General features: G+C 52.8%; 1 protein-coding gene, 1 long non-coding RNA gene and 1 other non-coding gene across 16 annotated transcripts in view; 2 read left to right on the forward strand and 1 right to left on the reverse strand.

Annotated features, from left to right (window-relative positions):
* Positions 1–21,967, reverse strand: part of LOC144381934 (uncharacterized) — a 648,393-nt gene extending 626,426 nt beyond the window's left edge. For both annotated transcript variants that reach the window (XR_013448200.1, XR_013448201.1), the window contains exon 1: positions 21,817–21,967. This is a non-coding gene — a long non-coding RNA (uncharacterized LOC144381934). The remainder of the gene's footprint in view (positions 1–21,816) is intronic.
* On the forward strand, positions 4,275–20,188 carry PTCH2 (patched 2). 13 transcript variants are annotated; one of them, XM_036108460.2, is made up of 22 exons: positions 4,277–5,164; positions 5,624–5,816; positions 11,370–11,559; positions 11,666–11,735; positions 11,921–12,012; positions 12,634–12,829; positions 13,420–13,541; positions 13,692–13,839; positions 13,916–14,047; positions 14,136–14,291; positions 14,374–14,466; positions 15,019–15,144; positions 15,243–15,361; positions 15,476–15,824; positions 15,984–16,296; positions 16,387–16,529; positions 16,617–16,797; positions 16,950–17,230; positions 17,341–17,478; positions 18,665–18,807; positions 18,893–18,992; positions 19,407–20,188. In XM_036108460.2, exons 1-22 carry the CDS (start codon positions 5,093–5,095, stop codon positions 19,671–19,673), a joined length of 3,624 nt encoding a protein of 1,207 aa, XP_035964353.2. In that variant the 5' UTR covers positions 4,277–5,092; the 3' UTR covers positions 19,674–20,188. The 13 variants fall into 13 exon arrangements, 11 of the variants coding, with proteins under 11 accessions (XP_077929350.1, XP_077929349.1, XP_077929351.1 ...); XM_078073224.1 differs by having other exon boundaries at positions 4,275–5,164; positions 11,370–11,538; positions 16,387–16,797; XM_078073223.1 differs by having other exon boundaries at positions 4,276–5,164; positions 16,387–16,797.
* Positions 21,968–23,667: 1,700 nt separating the features above from the next.
* Positions 23,668–23,782, forward strand: LOC118545903 (U5 spliceosomal RNA). The gene has a single exon (XR_004922286.2). It is a non-coding gene; the product is annotated as a U5 spliceosomal RNA (small nuclear RNA).
* The last annotated feature ends 2,422 nt before the right edge of the window (positions 23,783–26,204 follow it).

Raw genomic sequence — 26,204 nt, forward strand, 5'->3', positions numbered from 1 at the left:
AGGCTGCTCCTTGTCAACAGAAAGGGGATGGAGCTGGATAGGTTTGGAAGGAGGTAGGTGGGGGACAAGAAGGGATTGATTAAACTGTCCCAGAGCCTTCCCATATCCCTTCCTGATCTTCCCCACAGAGCCCTTGTGGAATCCCTGACTATAAGGTAGAGGAAAGACCTCTCCTCTACCTTCCCTTGCACAAGCCCATGAGCAGCCCTGCTCCAAGAAAAGGAGGGAGCTGGAGAAAACAGGACAAGGTAAGGGTTTCCCCGGGGAAGGCCTCGCTTGAGTTTAAGTCCCAGCCGGGAACAACCCCAGCCCAGGACACTGCTGCTATCGTCTCCAACAACACCGGGATTGACTGGGTGCCCAAGATGCTTTCATTTCTCTTCTCTTTGCTCTATTTGTTTGCCAGAGGCAGGGACCATTTTTGTTTCCTTTTGGCAGCAGCTACAGAGAGTTTGAATATATCTAAAAGATGGTGAGCAACTGAATTTCCACTGGCCAGCCACCTCTCCACGGGGCGGAAGCCAGAAGAGCCAGGCAGGTGAAGGGGTCGCCTGCCCCGCCTCTCCCAGGGATGCTCCGTGAGGGAAGTGGAGGAGAGAAGGAAGGGGGCTTTCAGTAACAATCAGGGAGGACTCTGGGGAGGTGTTGGGCAACAACACCTGGAGTTCTGGAAGCTCGCCAGGTCAGACAAAATTTGATATCTACTACTCCAGGAACCCCTCCCCCGGTAACACCTTACCCTCACCTGCTGGCAACAGCTCCTGAGCCAGTAAGGGGACTGACTGCCAAGACTGCCCTCCAAGCTTTTTCCCAAGGCTGGAAGCTGAACTTCTTCCCAGTCCTTCACCACATTACTCTTCCTATCCTGCTCCCATCCATGGAGGTGGCGGGGAGGGGGTTCGTGGGGAATTGTCTTTAGCTGGAGCCCCAAGAGCAATCTAGGGGCCTGCACAGCCTAGTTTATAAGCTGTTTCTATTTCCAGAGAACCACAGAAAGCACACTTTCTTTATCCACAGCCCTCCCTACCCCTAAGGAGGTACATAAGCCAGGCCTTTGTATGCTGTTTTCTAAATAGTTAAATGTGTCTGAGGAAGATGGAGTGGGTGTGGGAAGGACCACCCAGACACAAGGTCTAGAAAACTTAGCTCTGATGGAGCTCACAGGGAAGGAAAGAGGCTGGGCAGGAGAACACATTCTACTTGAAGCCGGGATGACTTGTCCTCGACCTGAGCCATCTGCCGCCACCCAGAAGGACTGCATCAGGGGCTTTTCTGCTATAGATAAATGGGGGAGATTCTGCTTTGATTCTCAGCCTCCCTTCTTACTCCACCTTCAAGGTAAAAGGCCATTTTCTGATCTCTGGTTGCAGCCTCTGACACTAGAGACTTGATAGGTGCTGTTGGCCTAAAGCTGCCTACAGGGAAGGGGGTGTATAGTCCCAGGCTTGGCCATTAAACATAACGGATGGCAGGGGGAGGGGTGGGTGCTGGTGCCAGGGCTCCTTGCTTCCCTCTTCCACATCTCAGGGTTACTGACTCTGCCGGGCCCAGATAACAGAAGCCGGCCCAAAGCATGAGTGAGAAGCCTGGGGGAATGCCAAGGAAAGAAGGCCTGCCCTAGTTCCTCCCACATGGACCCTACCCTGAAGCCAGGCTGGTCACTTTCCAACACTGTGTATGTGTGTGTGTGTGTTTTTTTTACCTCACTTTTCCTGGCACTGTTCCTCAGCCACATATATTATCTCATTTAATCCTTATGTCAGGGGCGCCTGGGTGGCTCAGTCGTTAAGCGTCTGCCTTCGGCTCAGGTCATGATCCCGGGGTACTGGGATCAAGCCCCGCATCGGGCTCCCTGCTCCACGGGAAGCCTGCTTCTCCCTCCCCCACTCCCCCTGCTTGTGTTCCCTCTCTGGCTTTCTCTCTCTCTGTCAAATAAATAAAATCTTAAAAAAAATTAAAAAATCCTTATGTCAATGTCAGAGATCATATGACTTGCCCAAGCTCTCATAAGCAGACCTTGAACCAATGTCTTCTTTTCAATTTGGTAATCCTCCCACCTCTCCCATCTAATCCCTCTAACTTAAACCTCCCTGAGTATTCCATCTCACAGTAGTTTCCCCTGTGGTCTTTGTGCTCTCCCTTAGGCTGTGAACTTCGAAAAAGCAGGTACCCTGCAAATCCAGAGCTTAGCAAAGGGGTGGACACATAACAGACCTTAAGGGATATTTGTCTCAATCAGTAATTAGATTTACTCCTTGGTGATAATGAATTAATTAGATTGCTTTTCTTTTTTGTTATTCTTTGGAGAACTTCTCTGGTTTGAACCCAAAACACATTCCCAGATCCAGTGGAAGTGACACTGGACCAGGCTGTTCCACAGTGAAGCAGTCCACGTATAGAGAGAGAAGAGGAGCTTCTGCCTCCCTTCCTGTTCCCTGGGGTCTGTGGCTTTAGCTTGCCCTGGCTGAGCTCAGCTGCACTCAAGAAATCACTTTGTTGGGGAAAAGAAAGGTCATCTTGGAGCTTGGAGCAGCCAGAGGGCACTAGGCCCTGGGTTGGAATGGTTAGAACTACAGACCAGTTTCTCCCACACTGGGTCTTTGGACTTTGGCAAGAAGTTTTCCCAGCAGGCAAGCCCTACCCTGGAAGCATCCACAGAAATGCTGGGCTTCACCACAGTTGTTAGCAATGGTGGGCCTGTGGTAGAAGCAGAGTCCCAAGGCCCAGGATTACAAATCTTTCTCCATGGACTTGGTCTTGCAGAGTCCAGTTAGAGGGAAGGAGGTCTCAAGAGCTACTTACAGCAAAGTCTGTCTACTTGGGTACCCAGCCATACTCAGCTGTAGCCCCAAGAGCAATCCAGGGGCCCACACAGCTAAGTTTAGAGGTTATTTCTATACCCAGAGAATTGCTGAGGGTACACTTCCTTTTTTTTTTTTTTTTTTTTCAGAAAGATTTTATTTATTTATTTGACAGCAGGAGAGACAGCAAGAGAGAGCACAAGCAGGGGGAGGAACAGAGGGACAGGGAGAAGCAGGCTCCCTGCTGAGCAGGGAGCCGATGGGGGGCTCGATCCCGGGACCCCGGGATCAAGGCCTGAGCAGAAGGTAGCTGCCTAACTGATTGAGCCACCCAGGCGCCCCTGAGGGTACACTTCCTTGGATCCTCCTATTCCAGCATCTTCCCCAGATGCCGAGGATACACTTTCTTTATCCACAACAGGGTAACAGGGAAGAAGAAAGTGCTAAGCACATATGCTGCTTTTAATGTGTAGTTACTACTTGGCCAAAAGCATCCTGCATGTATTACTTCCTCCTGCATGTATTACTTCCTCCATAGGCATTTTGCTGGATGAATGGACCAAGAGATGTGGCAAACCTTTTAGGTGATGTTCATCCCCTCAGCCTAAAATTTCCCTTTCCACAGGACGGAGGCTCTGGAAATAATGTTAATTGACACGTTTTCAAAAAGCAATTTGGCAATGTGTAGCAAGAGCCATAAAAATGTTCATACTTTTTGACCCAACACCCTCACTTCTGGGAATCTGTCCTAAGGACATTCTCCAAATGATTGATACAAACACTATGTAGTAACATGAAATGTTAATGATGTAATGATAAACAAGTCTGGAGGAACTGACCAAGAAATTGGCCAGAGATAGTAGTAGTTGTGTTAGAGTAATGAGTTTATTGGAGATTCTGTTTCTCTTTCCCAAACCTTGCATGTTAGAATATTGATTTTACCCTCCCCTGACACTCAGGGTTAATCATTCAGAAACCTGGAAGAAACAGGACTCAGGACAGTTGATGAAAAATTTTTTCTTTTTTTAAAGATTTTATTTAGTTATTTGACAGAGAGACACAGCGAGAGCTGGAACACAAGCAGGGGGATTGGGAGAGGGAGAAGCAGGCTTCCCGCTGAGCAGGGAGCCCAATGTGGGGCTCGATCCCAGGACCCTGGGACCATGACCTGAGCCGAAGGCAGACACTTAACGACTGAGCCACCCAGGCGCCCCAGTTGATGAAAATTTAATAAAGGAACTAGTCTCTGTTTCCAGTCCTTTCCACCCTGGTTTCTGCAACTCTCAGTGACTCACTCAACCATTACTGAGCACCTACTTATTGTCTAGTGAGGGAGGCAGAGTCTCAAGTACATAAGTTGTGTCATAAATGCAATAATAAATAGTGTGTTACAAGGAGCACAATGAAAGAAGCAACTGTCAGGAGGGAGGTGTGAATCAAGGAAGGCTTCAAAGAGGGGTGATTGGCTCATGTTCAGTTTTGAAGGTTGTCTTCCAAGACAACAGGGCCACAACACGTACTAAGGCAGAAACGCCTGGAATGCCATGGTGCCTTTAGGAAATTAAATCTAACTCTGCAGGGCTGGAAGGAACATTGAGTGGCTGTGAAGGAATTATGGGAGAGAAGGCTTTAGTTAGATCATGCAGGGCTCCGTGCTCCAAATGGGCTTTGTGTTTTGGAGCTATCATCAGATTTGCATTTTAGAGAGATGACTCTGGCCTCGGTGGAGAGTGGACTGAAAGGGACAAGAATGGAGGCAGAAAAGACTGAAGTCATTGGCGTCTCCTGGCTTATGCTTGGCCAGCGCCGTGCCTCCCCGGGATCGCCCTCCGTGCTCCTCCCCGAGGGCCCCGCGGGCGGCCGGGGAAGCGAGGCGTGGGGTGGCCCTGCCTGGGTGGTCTCCTGCCCCGCCCCCACCCGCGGCGCCGTCGCCTAGCAGCGGATCCGGCCGCGCGGCTCCGGGTAATTTGCGGACCCCTCAGCCAATGGGAGGGCGTCGTCCCGGCCCGCTCCCTTTTTCTGGAGCTAAGGACGCCTCCTCCTCACTGCGTTCTCCACCTCTAGCCGCGCGGGGCGTCGCGGGCCGGTAGCTCTGCCTGCACGCGGGGCCGACTGCGGCACCCCGTAGCAGCCGCCGCGGCACGCCGGCACCCCACCCTCACCCACGCCGCGCCTAAGCGGCCCCGCCGAGTCCCGACGCGGGGCTCCGCGGTACCCGGGTACCAGGCCAGCTTATGGAGAATCCCAGATAACGCGGGTTGGGGGCGCCCACGCCCCCCATCCCCGCCGGCATGGCTCGGCCGCCGCCACTCCAGGAGCTGCCCCCTGGCTATACACCCCCAGCTCGAGCCGCATCACCCCAGGTGAGTGGACAGGAAGCCAGAGGGAGAAAGACTGGGACCAGGTCTTGAGACCCCCAGGTCTGTCACTCTGCGAGGTGTGATGTCTCTAAAGTGCAGGGTTATAGCCCACCCTTTAAGGGTGTGTGTGCGTCTTTCTGTGTCTTCTCGGCATCTGGCCGGTGAGACTGTGTCTGGGTTTCACCTCTGTCCACCTGAGAACAGATGTGTGCATATGTATCTTATTCTCAGAAAAGTATCCGTGCCTTCCTGCGGTATGTATGGGGGGCGGGGGGGGGGCGGGGAGAGACAAGGAATAGAGTTAAATATTTTCCATCTTTGGGACTCTGTGTAGGTCCTACCTGTCCTGCATCCAGAAACCAAGAAGCTGGGGCTTGGCAGAGGGTGCACATAAGGAGAAAAGGGGAGGATTTCATGCATTGTTACAGTAATGCCTGGCTGACACTTCTCTTTCCATCCCAGATCCTAGCTGGGAGCCTGAAGGCTCCACTCTGGCTTCGTGCTTACTTCCAGGGGCTGCTCTTCTCTCTGGGCTGTGGGATCCAGAGACACTGTGGCAAAGTGCTCTTCCTGGGCCTGTTGGCCTTTGGAGCCCTGGCACTGGGTCTCCGCGTGGCCATCATTGAGACAGACCTAGAACAGCTCTGGGTGGAAGGTGAGTTGTGGACACTAGTCATAGCTGCTTGGGTATGGTGAGCCCAAGATAAGAACAGGGTGAGGAGCTGGCTACTGAGTTCTAGGGGCCTCGGCCCTGGGTCTGGAGAGGGTACATGCCTGCCAGAGCCTGGGCATCTGGGAGCAGTGCTCCCTCCCACACCTGTAAATGGACATGTGCAGATGATGGAGTCCTGTGAATAGGTCTATAGAATAGTTACCTGTGAGCTTGTGTGTGTCTGTGTGTTTGTTTAGCAATTATTACCAACTTTTTATGTGTTTTTTTTACTGCATGACAGTGTTTGCAAAGGCAACCAAAATCTTTCAGTAGCAAGGAGAGTAAAATATGTGCTGCAATATAACATACAGTAGAATATAAAGCAGAGTATGATTACTTGAGTAAGATAAGGCAGGGAGAGATCACAGCTGATCAGGAGAGTCAAGAAAATTACAACTGGGCTGGGGAAACTGAGTAAATCATCTGGCAGGCCTCCATGGAGAGGTCCCTTGCACCTAGAGTCCCATGCACCTAGAGTCCCGTGCACCGAGGCCCCCTGAAACCATTTAGTAGAAAAAAAGTGGCGCAGGGTCTACACTTTGAGGCAACAGCGAGGTCAGATGCAACCAAATCCTCACTTCCTAATGGAAACATTAGGTAAAAATGATTTCTTATTAATAATTTTGGCATAACCGTCCTTTCCTGGGGGCTGGTTTCATATGCTAGCCCTTCAATAGAGTCAAACTCTCCTCTGTTCTTTCCTGGGAAATTTGCATTGGTGGGTCCCCCCAAACCTCCCCCAGACCTGGCCCACACCCAAAGGCAGGGCCAGGTTAGAATCTCACACCCTTGAGTTATTTCAAATGCTGGCAAGCCCTAGGATGCAGAGCAGATGTTTCTTGGAGGCTGCCTGCCTGCCTGTTGGGCTCCCACACCCCATCCCCACCCTACCCCAGCCCTCTGCAGGCTCACACATCCATACGCACTCTAGGCCAGCCCTGGGGTCCAGAGCAGATGTTTCTCTGTGCCTGCCTGCCTGCCTGCCCTCAGCCCCAGGACACACATGTGCATACATGCACACACATACCCCCACCCACACCGCGGCTGCCTGGGTGGTCCCAAATGACTGTTGGATTTCCTGCCACAATAGAAGCTGTCTCCCCCCTCTTCCTCCTTCTTCATTTCCCAGATCTTTCCCATCTAAACATGGCTTGAACCTCCATGTTCCTCATCCTCTCTCCTGCTCTCCAGCACAGGACAGGCTAGATCCCACTGGATCTTTGCTGCTGCTTGTGGATGGGTGATGTAAAAGGGTGGTGGCCAATTCCGAGGCCTTTTTCCTTTATTTCAGAATACTGCTGTGTCCCGTATCGGCTAGGGCTGGGGTGAGGTAAAAGCAGTGATCCTGACCTGATTTCTTCTCTGTACATTCGTAGTTGAGGCTTCTCCCAGCCATGCCCTAGGCAACGAGGAGCTGATCAAGGCGAGGACTAAAGAGTATTCTCTATTCCTTTCCTGTTTTGCTAATACGGAAAGCAAAGAAAGAAGCAGGACACTGGCCATCAGAGTTCAGGGTCCCCTCCAGCTTTGCCATGGTGAGAGACAGAATGTGACTCGTCCTTCCCGATCAATTTTAAAGCTAAAAGGCTCAGAGATAGATTGATCTCTAGAATAAAAAATAAATAAATAAATAAACAAAAAAAACCCCACAACATTATAGCCCAACTAGTACTTACAGGAACAATGATTGAGATGGCTTGAAATTGGAGCTGTCCCTGAAAACAAGGGACATGTATCTAGAAGGCAGGGTGAAACATATCAATTGGTGGAACCACTATCCACTCAAAAACCCAAGGCTGAAACCTTGGGAGTCAGCCTCAGTTCTCCTTGCTTACCTAACTGGTTACTAAACCGGCAAATTCTTCTTTCTTAACTTCTCTCATAACAGACCCCTCCTTTTCACCCTGTGGCCATTGCTCTAGTTGAGGCCTTTCTCAGTCTCTGGTCGTACACTCCTGATTATATCATTTAATATGCTTTTCGCCACATGAAAGAGGAAAAAAGGAAGGGAGGGAGGGAGGAAGGAAGGAAGAACAGGAAATCTGGTAGTAGACAGTAGAGCAGTTCCAGGATGGTTAATTCAGCAACCTAAGGACATCAGCAAGGATCCAGGTTCTTCCTTTCTCCTAAGCCTTCTTCAGCATGTGGGGCTTTTGTCCTCAGGCTTATCACCTCCTTGTCCCAAGTGGCTACTGCAATGGTCCCTTTTTGGAAGTGAGGGAAAATTTACCAGAAGCCCCCCCAGCTGACTTCCCATTTGGTCACTTTGGCAAGAACTGTGGAGCTATGCCTAAACCGTTCACTTGGCAAAGGCAGTGGAATTACTGTGATTGACTAATCAAATTTCAGCCCCTGAGGCTGGGGAGGGATCCAGCTTCCCTGAATCACTGGGCCTTTCAGAGGATGGCCAACGAAATCAAAGTCTGTTAGAGAAGTGACCAATCTTCTGCAGGACTCACCTTCTAATCTGCCTCCACACTGCCCTCCTGTGGTGTATCTAAATCTGGCCAAGTCGGTCCCCTGCTTAGAGCCCTTCCACCAGTTTCTACGAGGTTCTGGGCAGTCTCCAGAATCAAGTTCAAGCTCCTTAGCAAACATTCTAGGCCCTCCGCAACCTAACTCTTGATTTCTTCTCCAGCATTGTCTCTGCCTCACTCAGCAATGCTGAGCCTTTGACAGTTCCCTACACCTACTTGGTCCAGAATGCCTTTTCCTGACTTCTTCCCTTGGCCAATTCCTATTCATTCACAGCTCAGCTCCAGAATGTATTGTTAGGTGATGAAAAAGTCAGGTCATCTCACTTCTCTGCTCAAAACCTACCATGGCTCCCAATTCACTCAGAGAAGGACTGCATCACTACAATAGCTTACAGGCCCTTACATGTAAAATTTCTGGACCAAAGATTATGAACATTTCTCATTTCCAAATATCATACCAAATTACACTCTGGTGGTAGGTTAGAGTACACTCCTATAAGCCAGCAATGAGGGCCATCATTATTTTTATTTTGGCTAAATTGATAGATGGTAATTTATTGCTGTTTTAATTCATATTACCTATAATATAGGATTATATATCTTACCATTGTAGGATTACCTATAAGGTGGATTCATTTTCCATGCTGGCTAACAAGTTATAGTCTCCCTTTTGTAAAGGTACAAAAGTTTTTATTTTATTTTTTATTTTTAAATTTTTTTTTAAGATTTTATTTATTTATTTAACAGAGAGAGACACAGGGAGAGAGGGAACACAAGCAGGGGGAGTGGGAGAGGGAGAAGCAGGCTGCCCGCTGAGCAGGGAGCCCGATGTGGGGCTCGATCCCAGGACCCCGGGATCATGACCTGAGCTGAAGGCAGACGCTTAACGACTGAGCCACCCAGGTGCCCCCAAAAGTTTTTTTTTTTTTTTAAAGATTTTATTTATTTATTTGACAGAGAGAGAGGCAGCGAGAGAGGGAACACAAGCAAGAGGAGTGTGAGAGGGAGAAGCAGGCTTCCCGCGGAGCAGGGAGCCCAATGTGGGGCTCGATCCCAGGACCCTGGGATCATGACCTGAGCCGAAGGCAGATGCTTAACGACTGAGCCACCCAGGCGCCCCACCCCCAAAAGTTTTTAAAAGATGTGTTGATTTTGATGTCTCCTTCCCCTGTTCTCCTCCTTCCTCCCCACTCAGTCTTTTTTACGCCAGTTCTTTCTCATTTTTCTGTCCCACAATCTCTTTCCCAGCAACCATTTAATAATAATTCCTTATCTGTTCCTACTTTGTGCTGGGCAGTTTCCTAAGTACTTTACCTGCATTGATTCTAATTCCACCAAGGTAGGCCCTATCCCCATTTGACAGATGAGGAAATTGAGGGCAGAGAGACTAAGTCATTTACCCCAAGCACAGGCTAAATGTCAGAGCCCAAGCTCAAGGCCAGATGTGTCCAGGGCCTCTGGGTTCTCCCTTACACCTGCTGTCTCTCCTTGCCCGCACAGTACATCCCAGTTCATCTGTCCTCATGTCTGTCAACATCATTGTTGTCAGCTGAGGTTTACTTTTTCCTTTGCCTCATTTTGTTCTGAGGATTCTTTATTTTCTTTGATGTTGTATTTTACATTTCCAGTGTTTCTTTCTCTTGCTTTCTTGATAGCTCTTTCTGGGTTCCTTCCTTCTCCTGTGCCTCCCTCCCCTCAGCAAACTCACTTACTATGAGGAGCTTATTTCTGTCCCCTCCTGTCCCTCCTTGTGGCAGCTCTGGCCTAAGCCTGGTGAAATAAACACTGCAGTGCAGGCCTGGGGGAGGAGTGGGGAGTCAGGGAAGGAAGAAAATGGTGGCCGTGCGCAGCATGGTTTAGTGAGCCTGTATTTGTGAGGGAGGGCCAGGAATGTGATTTGAATGGGGAGGTGTGAGCATATGGGTCAATCTGTGGGGGGGGGGGGTTCTAAGGGTGTGTAGCTCTCATGAGTGAGGAGATTATATGGGTTTGAAAAAGAGATTGGGGAGCACGACGACCACAGGTGGGGCTGGAGTGTCACAGAAGGTGTACATGTGGGCCCAGGGGTGGCAGGAACCCAACAAGAAGAGGCCCCGGATGTGTGGCAGCAGAACTGGGCCTAAGACCAGACCAAGTCCAGAAAGCCTCAACGGTGGTTTGGCCCTTGCCCTTGCCCTCCTCCAAACCCCACTCAGGCCATGTCCCCTCACAGCACCCCTGCCCACCCACCCCCACAATGCAGGACTGGATGGGTGCCGAGATCAAGGAGCCTGAGGCAGGCCTGGCACTGGGCCTCCCTGTTGCCCGGACAGTGAGATCTGGGGTCTGGAACCCTTCCTTCCCCTTGGCCCACGTTGATGTCACCTCTGCCAGGTGATCCCAGGTACTTCTTACATGAGCAGAAGCAGCATGTTGACAGCATCCCACTGAAGTCTGTCTGATCCCCCCCTCGCCTGTGCCCCCACAGGGCCCATTATTACCAGACACTGCCAGCCCTACCCTCTTGGCATAACAATTTGCAAAAAGATGTATGGCTAGAAAGCACTGCCTGAGACAGCCTGACCCAGGAACCAGCCCTAGCACTAGACCTGTTCTGTGAGGAGACCCTCCCATTGGCAGCCTCCCTATTGATCCCTTTTGTCCCTCCTTGTCTTCCTCCCCAGAACACAGAGGGGCTGAGTGAGGGCTCCCTTACCGGGATACCTCCGTAACCCCAGCCCTGGCCCAACTCCTACTGACCTCTCATTTTGAAGTAATTTGCCCCACACCGAGCCAACCTGGTTCCTGTTTAAATCTTAGACCACACAAGAATTCCATCCAGCTGAGGTGTCTCTCACTTCCACACAAAGCTCCAGATTCTAAGCGGAGTGCCAGGAGCTGGGGGAGTCAGCACGACCATCAAGGAAAAAGCAGGGGCTCCTCTCAGAGCACTTCTCCCACTCGTCGTGGGAGGCCTCAGCCGGCGAGGGTCCCACAGCCCCAGAGCTCGGACCCCAGCTTTCTCTCTCTGCTCTGGCAGTGGGCAGCCGGGTGAGCCAGGAGTTACAGTACACCAAGGAGAAGCTGGGGGACGAGGCTGCGTACACCTCCCAGATGTTGATACAGACCCCACGCCGGGAAGGGGAGAATGTCCTCACACCTGAGGCACTTGGCCTCCACCTCCAGGCAGCCCTCACCGCCAGTAAAGTGCAAGTATCACTCTATGGAAAGTGAGTGTGGCTGAGTCCCCGAGCAGCTGGGAGTGAGGCGCGCTGTGGCAGGGCTGGCGTGGGAATCCGCCTCTTCTGCTGATCCCTTGCGCCCTGGCCATTTCAGGTCCTGGGATTTGAACAAAATCTGCTACAAGTCAGGAATTCCCCTAATTGAAAATGGAATGATTGAGCGGGTGAGTGTCCTGAGCTGTTCTTTGAGACTGGGCCGAGGGAGAACTTTTTCTGCAAGTAGGGGAGGGCTCTGAGAGACGGGGAGGTTAAAAGTTGGGAGGTGGGGGGTTACCGAGGGCGTCCTACAGAGACTGTGGAGAAAGGAGCCCAGGGACAGGACTGATGTGGCCTGGGCTGTCCCTGGCAGATGATTGAGAAGCTGTTTCCGTGCGTGATCCTCACCCCCCTCGACTGCTTCTGGGAGGGAGCCAAACTCCAAGGGGGCTCCGCCTACTTGCCGTGAGTGCCCCACAGCCACTCCTGGGCCCTGCTTCAGCTAGGCCGGGACGCCCCCCCAGAAGAGAGGGTGGGCATAAAGAGGATGATCAAAACCTTACTGAGGGCCTAAGCCACCTGTTAGGCCGGGGCCAGAGCACAGGATGCCCCACAGCTCTCTCCACATCCCCCTTCTCCTGGCCTCTGAAGGAAAGGCAGACTTGTCTTATTTAGACAAAACAGAACAAAGAGAAAAAAAGATCCCCAGAAAGCAACTTTGCCCAAGAGAGTTAACTAGGTATGAGCTAAGCTGTTGCACAGGCCAGAAAGAAAAGCTGTTAGAGGCAGGTGTCCACATGGTTATGTATTAGAACCAAAGGTGGATGGCTTGGGCAGGGACTGGGTGGGGCTCTTCTGGCCTTTTCCATGTATTAAGTACTGTCCGTCTTCATGTCCATCTCAGTGCAGCCACCTGGCGGACTGGTGTAGCCTGGGAGTTCTGGGAAGCTCAGCATTGCAGACCCTCCATAGAGAGGGATGAATGAGCAGCTAGGAGGAGGGTGGGGTACAGCAGGGGTCCCCAGCAGCATTTTGGAGGGTGGGAATTGATCCTTTACCCTCACCAACCACGGGCTCTCCCCTCAGCGGCCGTCCTGACATCCAGTGGACCAACCTGGATCCAGAGCAGCTGCTGGAGGAACTGGGCCCCTTTGCCTCCCTCGAGGGCTTCCGGGAGCTGCTAGACAAGGCACAGGTGGGCCAGGCCTATGTGGGGCGGCCCTGTCTTCACCCTGACGATCTCCACTGCCCGCCTAGTGCCCCTAACCATCACGGCAAGCAGGTGGGTGCCAGCCAGGTTTGCCAGGGAAAGGCTATTTTCCTTCTCTTTCCCCTCCTCATATGTTCCTCTATTCTGGGAGAGAGCAAATTGTGCTCTGTGCTCTGCCTCCCATTTCCTGGACATTGTTACCCTGCCCCCATTCTGCTAGATGCCTAGACTCTTCCCTTCCCATTCAGTTTTCCTAAGGAACCGTCGCGTGGTATATGAATCCCTTTGTACTTTTCTAAGCCCAGGAACGCTGGACTTCATCCAAGTGGACTTGTACAGAGAAACTGAGGACAAATGAGCTAAGCACAAGTATCATATCTAGTTTCCTGAGTGTCTCTGTGGCCCTGTGAAGTGAACCTTTTTCCAAAACCCACCAAAGTTACTCCAGCTCTTCCCAGAAGCCTATTTCCAGGCCTCTGCTTCCTCTTGTGGCCTCCTCTCTGCAGGACAAGAGCTGTTCACTTTCAGAGTAGGCGAGAGGCTCAGGAGAATAGTTATGTCCACATCAGGCTACAGAGCCCCATGGCAGGCGTGGCTCCTGGAGCTACCATCCCAGGGGCCCCCAGTTACCCACAGCCAGGGCCTCTCCTGTCCCCCTCCAGGCTCCCAATGTGGCTCAGGAGCTGAGTGGGGGCTGCCACGGCTTTTCCCACAAGTTTATGCACTGGCAGGAGGAATTGCTGCTGGGGGGCATCTCTAGAGACCCCCGAGGACAGCTGCTGAGGTAAGGCCTCCCTGGGGGCTGGCAAGGGGGCCCCAGGCATGGGAATCCATACTCTGATTCCAGGCGGCTCCAGCAAACCACCCCCCGCTTCAGCCCCCGTTGGGTGCTCCGGCCCGCTCTGACCCCTAGCTCTCCCCTACCCACCGCCAGGGCGGAGGCCCTGCAGAGCACCTTCCTGCTGATGAGTCCACGCCAGCTGTATGAGCACTTCCGAGGCGACTACCAGACGCATGACATCGGCTGGAGTGAGGAGCGGGCCGGCACGGTGCTGCAAGCCTGGCAGCGGCGCTTTGTGCAGGTCCGTGCGGAGCTGGGCAAGGGCAGTGCCCTGAGGCCGCCCCCTCCTGCCCCTCACATCCACCCCGTCTCTCCAGCTGGCTCAGGAGGCCCTGCCTCAGAATTCATCGCAGCAGATCCACGCCTTTTCCTCCACCACCCTGGATGACATCCTGCACGCCTTCTCTGAAGTCAGTGCTGCCCGCGTGGCGGGAGGCTATCTGCTCATGGTGGGTCCTGCTCCCGGCGCCTTGCCCCAGCCTCCGCCCGGTGCCCCCCGGGAACCGCCGTCCGAGCCTGTGCCCTCTCTCCCCACAGCTAGCCTATGCCTGTGTGACAATGCTGCGCTGGGACTGTGCCCAGTCCCAGGGTGCGGTGGGCCTTGCAGGGGTGCTGCTGGTAGCCCTGGCGGTGGCCTCGGGCCTTGGGCTCTGCGCCCTGCTTGGCATCGCCTTCAATGCTGCCACTACCCAGGTACACCAGGACTCCAGGGCAGGCTCGGGGCCCACAGTCCAGGCTACTCGGTTCCTCCAGCTACCCCCCCGTGCCCCTCCAGGTGCTGCCCTTCCTGGCACTGGGCATCGGTGTGGATGACATATTCCTGCTGGCACATGCCTTCACAGAGGCTCCCCCTGGCACCCCTCTCCAGGTGAGGCCTCATCCTCCAGCCTGGGCTCATCTGAAGCAGCTCATCATAGAGCCTCTTGGTCGGGGCGCCCGGGTGGCTCAGTGGGTTAAGTGTCCAACTCTTGATTTCAGCTGAGGTTATGATCTCAGGGTCCTGGGATCGAGCCCCATGTTGGGCTCTGCTCTCAGCGGGGAGCCTGCTTGAGATTCTCTCCCTCTGTGCCCTCCCCCTGCTCATGCTCGCCCACGCTTTCTCACTCTCTCTCAAATAAATAAATAAATGTTTAAAAAAAAAAAAGAGCCTCTTGGCTTAGGGGACCTTAGGCTGGTAACCTGTCTGTGCCTCAGTTTCCTCATCTGTAACAGGGGTGACGATAGTGCTTGTGTCGTGAGGGTGTGGTGAGGATCGGTGATAACTCCGGCTGAATGCTTGGAACAGTGTGCGTGACGCGTGTGAGCTACTCCGTAAGTGTGAGCTGCCGTGTGGTTACTGTCCCCCCTCTGCCATCCCAAGCTCCCAAGCCTCCCCTCCGCTCTACCTTGAGGACCCACGGCTCCTCCCCTGTCCTGGCAGGAGCGCACAGGCGAGTGTCTGCAGCGCACGGGGACCAGCGTGGCGCTCACATCCATCAACCACATGGTGGCCTTCTTCATGGCCGCCCTCGTTCCCATCCCTGCACTGCGGGCCTTCTCCTTGCAGGTGAGGCCTCAGCAAAGGGCCCCGTCGCCCGGTGGGGGCAGCCTGAAGCCGGGGGCCTGCTTCACCCAGCCTTTGCATCCCCCCTGTCCTTCCCCCAGGCAGCCATAGTGGTCGGCTGCAACTTCGCGGCCGTGATGCTTGTCTTCCCGGCGGTCCTCAGCCTGGACCTGCACCGGCGTCACTGCCAGCGCCTTGACGTGCTCTGCTGCTTCTCTAGGTACTGTCCCTGCGTCCCCACCCCCGGCCCGCCAGCCCTCACCTCCGGGGCCCCGTCCCGTCCCCTCACCGGCACCCCCACAGACCTGTCATCCACACTCTCTGCCTCTTCCAGGCCCTGCTCTGCTCGGGTGATTCAGATTCTGCCCCGGGAGCTAGGGGATGGGACAGGACCAGTGGGCATTGCCCACCTGACGGCCACAGTTCAAGCCTTCGCCCGCTGCGAAACCAGCAGCCAGCATGTCGTCACCATCCTGCCCCCCCGAGCCCGCTTGGTGCCCCCACCTTCCGACCCACTGGGCTCTGAGCTCTTCAGCCCAGGAGGGTCCACACGGGACCTCCTAGGCCAAGAGGAGGGGACCAGGCAAAAGGCAACCTGCAGCTCCCTGCCCTGTGCCCGCTGGAGTCTTGCCCATTTCGCCCGCTATCAGTTCGCACCCTGGCTGCTCCAGGCACACAGCAAGGTGAGGCTCTAGGCCTGGAGAAGTGGGGGGGAGCCAGGGCAGAGGCTTAGGTGTGTCTGGGCCCCCAGAAGGGCAGAGGGCCGAGCCTGCCATCTGAGCGCGCGGGGCGGGGATGGGGGTGCATCCCTGGGCCTCCAGCTTGGTTGCCGTTTCCCACAGGCCATGGTGCTGGTGCTCTTTGGGGCTCTTCTGGGCCTGAGCCTCTACGGAGCCACCCTGGTGCAGGACGGGCTGGCCCTGACGGATGTGGTGCCTCGGGGCACCAAGGAGCATGCCTTCCTGAGCGCCCAGCTCAGGTACTTCTCCCTGTACGAGGTGGCCCTGGTGACACAGGGTGGCTTTGACTACGCCCACTCCCAACGCGCCCTCTTTGATCTGCACCAGCGCTTCAGTTCTCTCAAGGCCGTGCTGCCCCCCCCTGCCACCCAGGCGCCCCGCACCTGGCTGCACTATTACCGGAACTGGCTACAGGGTGAGAGGCAAGGCAGTTGGCAGGGAGGGCTGCCGCAGGCCCGAGCCCCTGGGGCCACAGGCTAATGCACACTCCCTCGTTCTCCCCTAGGGATCCAGGCTGCCTTTGACCAGGACTGGGCTTCCGGGCGCATTAGCCACCACTCGTGCCGCAACGGCTCCGAGGATGGGGCGCTGGCCTACAAGCTGCTCATCCAGACCGGGGATGCCCAAGAGCCTCTGGATTTCAGCCAGGTTGGAAGCGGGGCTGGAAGGGTCGGGATGCAGGGAGGGCCTCTAGGCCTCGTGGGCCCGGACCTTCAGCCCTCTCTGCCTCTGCAGCTGACCACAAGGAAGCTGGTAGATAAGGAGGGGCTGATCCCACCCGAGCTCTTCTACGTGGGGCTGACCATGTGGGTAAGCAGTGACCCGCTGGGCCTGGCGGCCTCACAGGCCAACTTCTACCCCCCACCTCCCGAGTGGCTACATGACAAGTACGACACCACCGGGGAGAACCTTCGCAGTGAGTCCCAAGGGGGTGGGGCGGGGGCCGGCGGGGGGAGCCCAGCAAGAGCCTCAGCCTGGGCCCACACAGGCCCTACCCTAAGGCCCTGCCCACTGCTCTCCGTGCTCACTGGCCACCCCCCCTTCCCTGCTAACCCTTACCCTCCACAGTCCCGGCAGCCCAGCCCCTGGAATTTGCCCAGTTCCCCTTCCTACTGCATGGCCTCCAGAAGACCGCGGACTTCGTGGAGGCCATCGAGGGGGCCCGGGCAGCGTGCGCCGAGGCAGGCCGGGCCGGGGTGCGTGCCTACCCCAGCGGCTCCCCCTTCCTCTTCTGGGAGCAGTATCTGGGCCTGCGGCGCTACTTCCTGCTGGCTATCTGCATCCTGCTGGTATGCACTTTCCTCGTCTGTGCCCTGCTGCTGCTCAACCCCTGGACGGCCGGCCTCATAGTGAGTCCTCGCAGGGATGAGGCGAGAGAGACCCATGGCTCCCCGACCCTGCCCCACCCTGCCCATCGTCCCTTCTCCCAGGAGCCCTGGGTGAGCCCTGCCTTCCCCAGGTACTGGTCCTGGCGATGATGACTGTGGAGCTCTTTGGCATCATGGGTTTCCTGGGCATCAAACTGAGTGCCATCCCCGTGGTGATCCTTGTGGCCTCTGTAGGCATTGGTGTTGAGTTCACGGTCCACGTGGCTCTGGTGAGCACAGGCACTGGGGGAGGGGTGGACCAGCTGATTCAGTATTCAACAAATATTTATTAAGCACCTACTATGTGCTAGGTACTATTTAAGAACTGGTTTCGAGTCCCTGTTCAGGCACACCCCCCCAAAAAAAGAATTGGGGATATAGGGGCGCCTGGCTAGCTCATTTGGTAGAGCATGTGACTCTTGATCTCAGGGACATGAGTTGGAGCCCCACGCTGGGTATAGAGATTACTTAAATAAATAAACTTAAAAAAAAAGAATTGGGGTGCAATAGCAATACAGACAGGCTTTACCTTCAAGGAGATTATATCCTATAGTGTAGAGATAAACAATAAACATATAAATAAATAAATAAATAAATAAGCAGCCATTTCAGCAGAGAGGAGGGGACAAAGGCCTGACCGAAATGGGGACAGAATGGAAGGTGAGAAAATGGGAACCAGTAGTTTTTTGGATGGTTTTACTGTGAAGGGATCAGAGAAGCAGGATGGTAGCCAGATGGCAACGTGAGTAAAGGAGGGATTCTTCCGAGACAGAGCCTCGGCCTCTCCCAAAGCTCTGGGTTCTCTGGCCGAGGAGGAGTGGGAGCTGGGAGCACCGACACAAGGCTGGCTAGACCCCACAAACAGCTCCCTTCCTTTTCCCCCCATAATAGCCCTGTCCTTCTGATTACAAGAACGATATACACTCCCTGGAGGGGGGCAAAGTCAGCATGCGGAGAAGTACAAAGAAAGAATTAGAAATCCTCTGAAATCCCATCCGAACAAGTAACTGACCACTTTCGTGTCCATCCTGCTGGACTTCTGTACCGGGATCAGCAAACTTTTTCTGTAGAGAGCTAGACAGCAAATATCTTAGGCGTGGCAGGCCAGAGTCCCCACGGGCTCCTGCCATGGTAACACTGAAGCAGCCACAGACAATAATATGTCCATGAATGGATGCGTGTGGCTGCGTGTCACCTAAACTTTATTTACAAAAACGGGTGACGGGCTTTGTTTGCCAACTATTCTAGACTTCTGTGTCTCACTGGATACGTATCCAGTGTTACCTAAATAGACTCATGCATACTTCCTGGACAGTTCCTAGCTCAGTCTACCTGGCCCGGGAGCCCTAGGGACAGATGAGAAGTTGGGGGCCTGGCTGGCCAAGGAGCAGCTACAGGGCCTCTCTGCCCCCACAGGGCTTCCTGACCACCCAGGGTAGCCGGAACCTGCGGGCTGCCTGTGCCCTAGAGCGCACATTTGCTCCAGTGACCGATGGGGCCGTCTCCACATTGCTGGGTCTGCTCATGCTTGCTGGTTCCAACTTTGACTTCATCATAAGGTAGGGGAGGGCTGGGGCGGGGAGGTGCGGCCTGCCTGCGCTGGCCGCAGGGGCTGCCCGGGCTGACCACCTGCCCCCCACACAGGTACTTTTTCGTGGTGCTAACAGTGCTCACGCTCCTGGGCCTCCTCCATGGGCTCGTGCTGCTGCCCGTGCTGCTGTCCATCCTGGGCCCCCCACCAGAGGTGACCATACCCTCCCGCCTGCTCCCAGCCCAGGGGATGGCGTGGGACAGGCGAGGGAAGAGTCAGAGCCAGAAAAAATATCTCCTCAGTGGCCAAAAGACAGGACTCAACTCACAAGGACCCTCCCTATGAGATCAGCTGAGGGTGGTAGCCTCTCCCTTGGCCCCAACACCATGTCCCTGCCCCTCAGCTTTCCTGGCTTCTTTATGGGACCCACCTTGGCGTTTAGGATCCAGAGCAAGGTGCAGGGTTTGTCCTAGGCCTTAACGTCCTGTCCCTTGTCAGCTCTGGACCCTTCTGGAAGCCAACAAGGGCAACAGCTTCCCAACAATCATGGTGACACACGAGTGAGCTGCTGAAGGGGACTAAGGTCCCGGGACCCCTGGGCTCACTGGGACCGGTGTCTTCCCCCAGGTGGTACAGATGTACAAGGAGAGCCCAGAGGTCCTCAGCCCCCCAGCTCCACAGGAAGGAGGGCTCAGGTGGGGGTTGTCCCCCACCCTGCCCCAGAGCTTTGCCAGAGTGACTACCTCCGTGACGGTGGCCCTCCACCCACCCCCACTGCCTGGTGCCTACATCCACCCAGCCTCCGATGAGCCCCCTTGGTCCCCTGTTGCCACACCAGCTGCCAGCGCCCCTAGCAGCCTCAGTTCTAGGGGACCATGTCCAGCCACTGGGTGAAAGAGCGCCTGAAGCCTGGAGACCCTGCTTGGGCCACGTGAAGTCACTGGGAAGCAATGCGTGGGTTACTGACTGCAGGACGGACTCCCGGAGAGCCCGGCCGCCGCTGTCCGCCTGCATGCTGTCCCCTGCCTCAGCCGTCCCAGACCTCCCTGCTGCCATTCGAGACCACCAGCCTCTGGGCTCAGAGCATCTCGCACGCCGGGTTCTGTGTGCCTGGGCCTGTCCGGGTGCGGGGAGAAGCCAGCAATTCGGGCTGCGGTCGGCCCTCCCCCCCGGGCCCCCCCGCCCGTGCTACTGGCCCCTAGCAGACCAAGACGGAGGGGCCCTCTAGCACCCTTTGCGAGGCCTGGCCTCCCACGCTTGGTAACTCCTGAGTAGGCTGTCTGCATCTCTGTCCACATCCTACCACATAAATTATTTATATGAAGATGTTTATTTTTGTAGTTTGTATAGATGTTAGCTACGCTGAAAGTTTTATTTTTAAAGAGTGAAATATATTCTATATGAACTCATCTCAATTGACTTTGGTGCTTTTCTTTTGAACAAACGGGAGTTTGAGAGTAAAGAGATGTCCTAGTCTAAGTTCCTGGGGCTACTCTAGTAGCGCCTGGGAAAGGCCCCAGGTGCTACATTTTTGTCACATAATTTGGGTCTATTTACTCACCTGGCAAGTGAAGATGATGTTCAGCAAACATGTTGATCATATAGTTGGTAAGAGGACCTGGGTTAAGTGCTTAGTATATGAAATGATACAAATGTTTTTGTTGTCAAACTCTACTGTGTGGCTTTCAGAGCTATCATAATCCAGCCCTGCACACCTCTCCAGCTCATTGCCCACCCTTCTGTTTCAGCAGCCTGGGGGGCATGGGTGGAGGGCCAGAGCCAGGCAACAGGTAGAAGGTGAGGAGGAAGCAGATAGGGAAAGCAGCCAGCTGAAGCAGAGATGGAAATAGCAGGGTCTGGGGAGATATTTTAGGAGATTTATGTCTAGACCAACCTAAGGCAAGAGGCCTCTGCAAGTCAGCTGGCTGGTGCCCCAGAGGCATCTCTGGCCAGACAGCCAGGGGACGGATGAGTGCGGGAACTGTCCAGAAATTGAGATTGTGCTAGCAGCCAATGAGGTGCTGTATTTAAGCTGTTCGTTCTGTGATGTCATATAGCCCCACTGTACAGAGGCCTTGAAGATTCTGGCCACACCGCAGGGCTAGAATAGAGTACCTCCCCCTAGGAGGTGGGAGAGGCCTTTTATTGCCCTTCCCCAACTATTCCAGGGCTCAGTCTCAAGAGACACAAATATCCACCCTGTGTTCCAGTCACCCACTCACCAGGAACAACCCCATCTTAAGAGCACTGCCTTCTCATATCCCTCCCACCAGGCTAAAGGCCAGAAAATCACGTTCCGACTAAATATGAAATTAATTAATTAAATACATAAACAAACTTACAGCAGTTGAATCAACACTAAAATACCTAGGGGCACCTGGGTGGCTCAGTTGCTTAAGCGTCTGCCTTCAGCTCGGGTCATGGTCCCAGAGTCCTGGGATCAAGTCCTGGGATCAAGTCCCACATCGGGCTCCCTGCTCAGTGGGGAGCCTGCTCCCTCTCCCTCTGCCGCTCCCCCTGCTCGTGTGTGCGCTCTCTCTCTCTGTGTCAGATAAATAAAATCTTTTTTAAAAAACACTAAAATGGGGCGCCTGGGTGGCTCAGTTGGTTAAGCGACTGCCTTCAGCTCGGGTCATGATCCCAGGGTCCTGGGATCAAGCCCCGCATCGGGCTCCCTGCTCCTCAAGGAGCCTGCTTCTTCTGGAGCCTGCTTCTCCCTCTCCCTCTGCCTGCCGCTCCACCTGCTTGTGCTTTCTCTCTCTGTCAAATAAATAAATAAAATCTTTAATAAATAAATAAATAAATAAATAAATAAATAAATAAATAAAAACACTAAAACGCCAGGCGCCTGGGTGGCTCAGTTGGTTAAGCGACTGCCTTTGGCTCAGGTCATGATCCTGGAGTCCCAGGATCAAGTCCCACATCAGGCTCCCCACTTGGTGGGGAGTCTGCTTCTCCCTTTGACCCCCCCCATTCTCTCTCTCTCTCATCCTCTCTCAAATAAATAAATAAAATCATAAAAAAAAAAAAAAAAAACAGGGGCGCCTGGGTGGCTCAGTTGTTAAGCGTCTGCCTTCGGCTCAGGTCATGATCCCAGGGTCCTGGGATCGAGCCCCACATCAGGCTCCCTGCTCCGTGGGAAGCCTGCTTCTCCCTCTCCCACTCCTCCTGCTTGTGTTCCCTCTCTCGCTGTCTCTCTCTGTGTCAAATAAATAAATAAAATCTTTAAAAAAACAAAAAACAGAAAAAAAACACCAAAATGCCTAAAAAGACCCAAAAGAAGTGAGTAGTTGGCTTTGAACCTAGAGTAGGGGGTGCATCCAGTATGCGCCAGGGATGGAGGCTGGATTTCAGTCCGGCCGTGTTTGGGTCACTATGGAGCGGCTTTTGGGTGGAGCAGGAGAGCTCACCTAGCTGGAATAGTGTCAAAGATGTCAGCCCACCGTGCCACTTACAAGCAGAGTGGCCTAGAAAAGCTAGCTAACATCACTGTGCTGTGTCTTCATCTATGAAATGGGAAGATCAGAGCCTATCCTGTAGGGTGCTATTTTTTTTCCCTCAGGATTTTCAATGAAATCATTTATGTAAGAAATAACCTGGTATCTCATAAGTGCTCTCCAGTTTTGTAGTTTGTGTAGCTATTAGCTGTGCTGAAAGTTTTTGCTCTGATTGCTTAGGGAATAACCCTGAAACATGGACGTGCGTCCTGGTGTGGTAGCAACTGAATGGATTTCCAGCCAGTTGGAGTTGGACTGTCCCAAGAATGGTCAGGCCAGAGGCACGAATCACATTCAGTCTCAGAGACAAGTCCCAGGGCTTGCAGGGCAGCCCACCCTGTGTGGCACCTCATACTACTCAGTCCTCTGACTTCAATACCCTTTCATGGCTCCCCATCATGGACAAGATGAAATCCAAGCCCTTTCCAGAGGCAACTCGCTCTAGCCTCTGCCATCACTCCGGCTCTCTCCCAGACAGTGCCCAGCCAGACTCCCACCCTCATCCAGACACGCTACACTCTAGGCAGGCTGAATTACTTTGGGTGTGCATCTCCTATAATTTCACATAGGCAGTTCCCTCTGCTAAGAACACTTTTCCTCCTTGATGGAGCCATCCTTTAATAAATAAATTGGATGATGGGGCGCCTGGGTGGCTCAGTCGTTAAGTGTCTGCCTTCTGCTCAGGTCATGATCCGAGTCCTGGGATCGAGCCCCACATCGGGCTCCTTGCTCAGCAGGAAGCCTGCTTCTCCCTCTCCCACTCCTCCTGCTTGTGTTCTTGCTCTCGCTTTCTCTCTCTGTCAAATACATAAATAAAATCTTAAAAAAAATAAATAAATAAATTGGATGCCATCTCTTGCAAGAGGGGTAGTGATGTGCCTCCCCGGAGGTCCCATGGCCCCTGAGTGTCTTTGCTCTACCGTTTCTGCTTCTGTCCCAGCACGGGGGGGGGGGGGGGGTGTCCCTGCGGGTGTGCAATGATAAGATGGCACCTCAACAATTGGGACTAACAGTCCACCCCGGTATAGGGCTCGACACCGGCCCGGCACCAGCGGGAAGCACCCTTACCTCTCTAGGCAAACCTGGCGCGGGTTCCCGTGCAGACCGCAGAGCACTCCTGGCGCCTCCCGCCGCGACACCTGGTGTCTCCCACCAGCCGGGAGCCGCCTGTGATTTGCATACCCATGGTGCACCACGAAGGGACAGTTTCACGATGCGGAGTTCCAGCCCCACGGAGATTTGTGCACTTTGTTGTAGGGCATATTGCCTGTTAGAAATACATGATCCGTACAAATTCCAGGCAGGGAGCACGAACCGTGCAGACACTGAACAACCATAAGTGTGCTAAGTGTTGTATTGTTCTAGGAGGTTCCAAGCAGGTACATAAAAGTATACTCTGGTTTCTCTTCAGATCGTATAAATCTTTCGCCTTTTACTAAAGATTTCCGTGGAGAGGAACAGTTGTGAGTTTTTACTCAATTTTTTGAGGCCTCTTTGAACGAGGCTTTTTTTTCATGGTTTAAAAAATAGGTCTGAAAGTTTTTTGGGTCATCTAGGTGTAAAAAGAATTACGTTGAAAATCTAATTTAGAATTTATTTTTCTATATATAGATTTACATTCTAGATTGATGCTATGTGAGGATATTCCAGGCAGAATATGTTCTTGCGCGTCAGTTTTTTTGCTTTCCTGTAGGTTATTTTTCTTAGATTCTTTTTGCGGTTTTGTTTCTTGTAGTACTCAGCTGTAGGTTATCCCAACTTACTCTTCGGGAGGGGAAGGACCAGAAAGAGAAGGTAAAAGTCATTCATGTTCCTCCCAATATTTTTGGCTTGAAATATAGCAGGAAGGGTAAGCTCAGTAGTTCCCTACCTCCCATCAGACTCCCTAGCTGTCTCCGCCGCAGTTTGGTATGATTTCTTTCACATTGATTTACCCCTCTCCAACTCTAAGCTGGTTTTTCATGCTGAAGATAGCAGATTCCTTACTATAAGGAAGGGGCTTAATTTACGAGTAGAACCAAGCACTGAAAGAAAGTGGGTAATATAATCGGGATAAGTAATATACAATCTCAGTGATAAGTGCCATACAGAAGCATTATGAGAGATAGGTTGCTAGGGCTAGCCACCAAGTGTGTCCTCAGATTTTGGACCTAGCTCCTCCCGCCAATCTGCATCTTCTTGCCCAAGCTCATTTAATTCTCTGGCTTTAAGTAAATACCATCTCATAACTGGAGACGGTCCATAAATTTACAGCCATCAGCAGGTCCCATTGATGACCATATTCAAAGCATACACTTCATGCTGCTACATTTTACCTACTCCGCCCTGGTCCTAGAAGAGCTCTTCACGGATTCATGCGAAAACCCCTCCCTAACTGTTCTCCTTAGATTGCATCCCGTCCCCTCCTACCACTTTATCCCAAACTTCCACACAACACACACAGAGAAATTGGTTTTTTTTTTTTTAATGTTACTTTTGAAAAAGATTTATTTATTTGAGAGTGCACGCGCAAGTGGGGGAGGGGCAGAGGGCGAGGGAGAAGAAGAAGCAGGCTTCCCCTGAACAGGAGCCCATCCGGGATCTTGACCTGAGCCTAAGGTCAGCCGCTTAACCGACTGAGCCACCCAGGTGCCTCTACCTCATACTCTTTAAACCATCATATTCCTTCATGACTATCCACTCTTCATCAAACCTAGCATAAAAATACTCAGGTTTAACCATTTCTTCTGGTCTTCATTTCCTTATGAAGACTCCCATATTACTAAAACTTATATTGGGGCGCCTGGCTAACTCAGTTCGGGGAGTATGCGACTCTTGATTGACCTTGGGGTTGTTTTATTTTATTTTATTTTATTTAAGATTTTATTTATTTGACAGAGAGAGACAGCGAGAGAGGGAATACAAGCAGGGGGAGTGGGAGAGGGAGAAGCAGGCTTCCCGCCGAGCAGGGATCCTGATGCGGGGCTCGATCCCAGGACCCTGGGATCATGACCTGAGCCAAAGGCAGACGCTTAACCGACTGAGCCACCCAGATGCCCCTGATCTTGGGGTTGTATGAGTCCCATGTTGGATGTAGAGATTACGTAATGAAACATCTGAAATAAATTTGTATGCTTTTCTCCTGTTAATCTGTCTTTATCAGTTTAATTTTCAGACCCAACAAGGGACCCTAAGAGGGGAAAGGAAAACTTCCTCCCCTACACTACCTTTTCTTTTGGCAAAAGGAATCGTGCTCTACTGGTCTGCACTGAGCTTTTTTCCGAAGGTCACAGATATCTTTCTTTCTTTTTTTTTTTTTAAAGGTTTTATTTATTTATCTGAGAGAGAGAATGGGAGACAGAGAGCATGAGAGGGGGAGGGTCAGAGGGAGAAGCAGACTCCCCGCTGAGCAGGGAGCCCGATGTGGGACTCGATCCCGGGTCTCCAGAATCATGACCTGAGCCGAAGGCAGTCGCTTAACCAACTGAGCCACCCAGGCGCCCCCACAGATATCTTTCTACATCATGGTAAGAATATACCATAATCAGTCTTCTAGGTTAAACCAGGACATCTAGTTTGTTTTTGATTCTCATTATCCAAACAATGCTGCCATGAAGTGGTACTATGTAACCACATTTTCAGTCTTGAGAGATAATGCCAAATAACTATCTTTAATTCATGTGCAACATATTTTTGTATAAAATCCCAGAGAAAGAAGTTTTAACCTTATTTTCTTCTAATCGACTCTTCCTCATTTTAGATTGATTGTGTCTTGTTTTACAGCTTTTTGGAATAAAATAGTATTTAAATAAGGAAATAAAGTCATCACTGAACATTTACAGAGCACTGATGTGACAGGGACTGGGGAACAAGAAATGAATAAGGCACCACTCTAGGCCCGGGGATCTTTCAGGGAGATTCAGATCCTCAGGAAGACAAAAGGTATAAT

Source organism: Halichoerus grypus, chromosome 5, assembly GCF_964656455.1.
Source record: "Halichoerus grypus chromosome 5, mHalGry1.hap1.1, whole genome shotgun sequence".
NCBI classification, from domain to species: Eukaryota; Metazoa; Chordata; class Mammalia; order Carnivora; family Phocidae; genus Halichoerus; species Halichoerus grypus.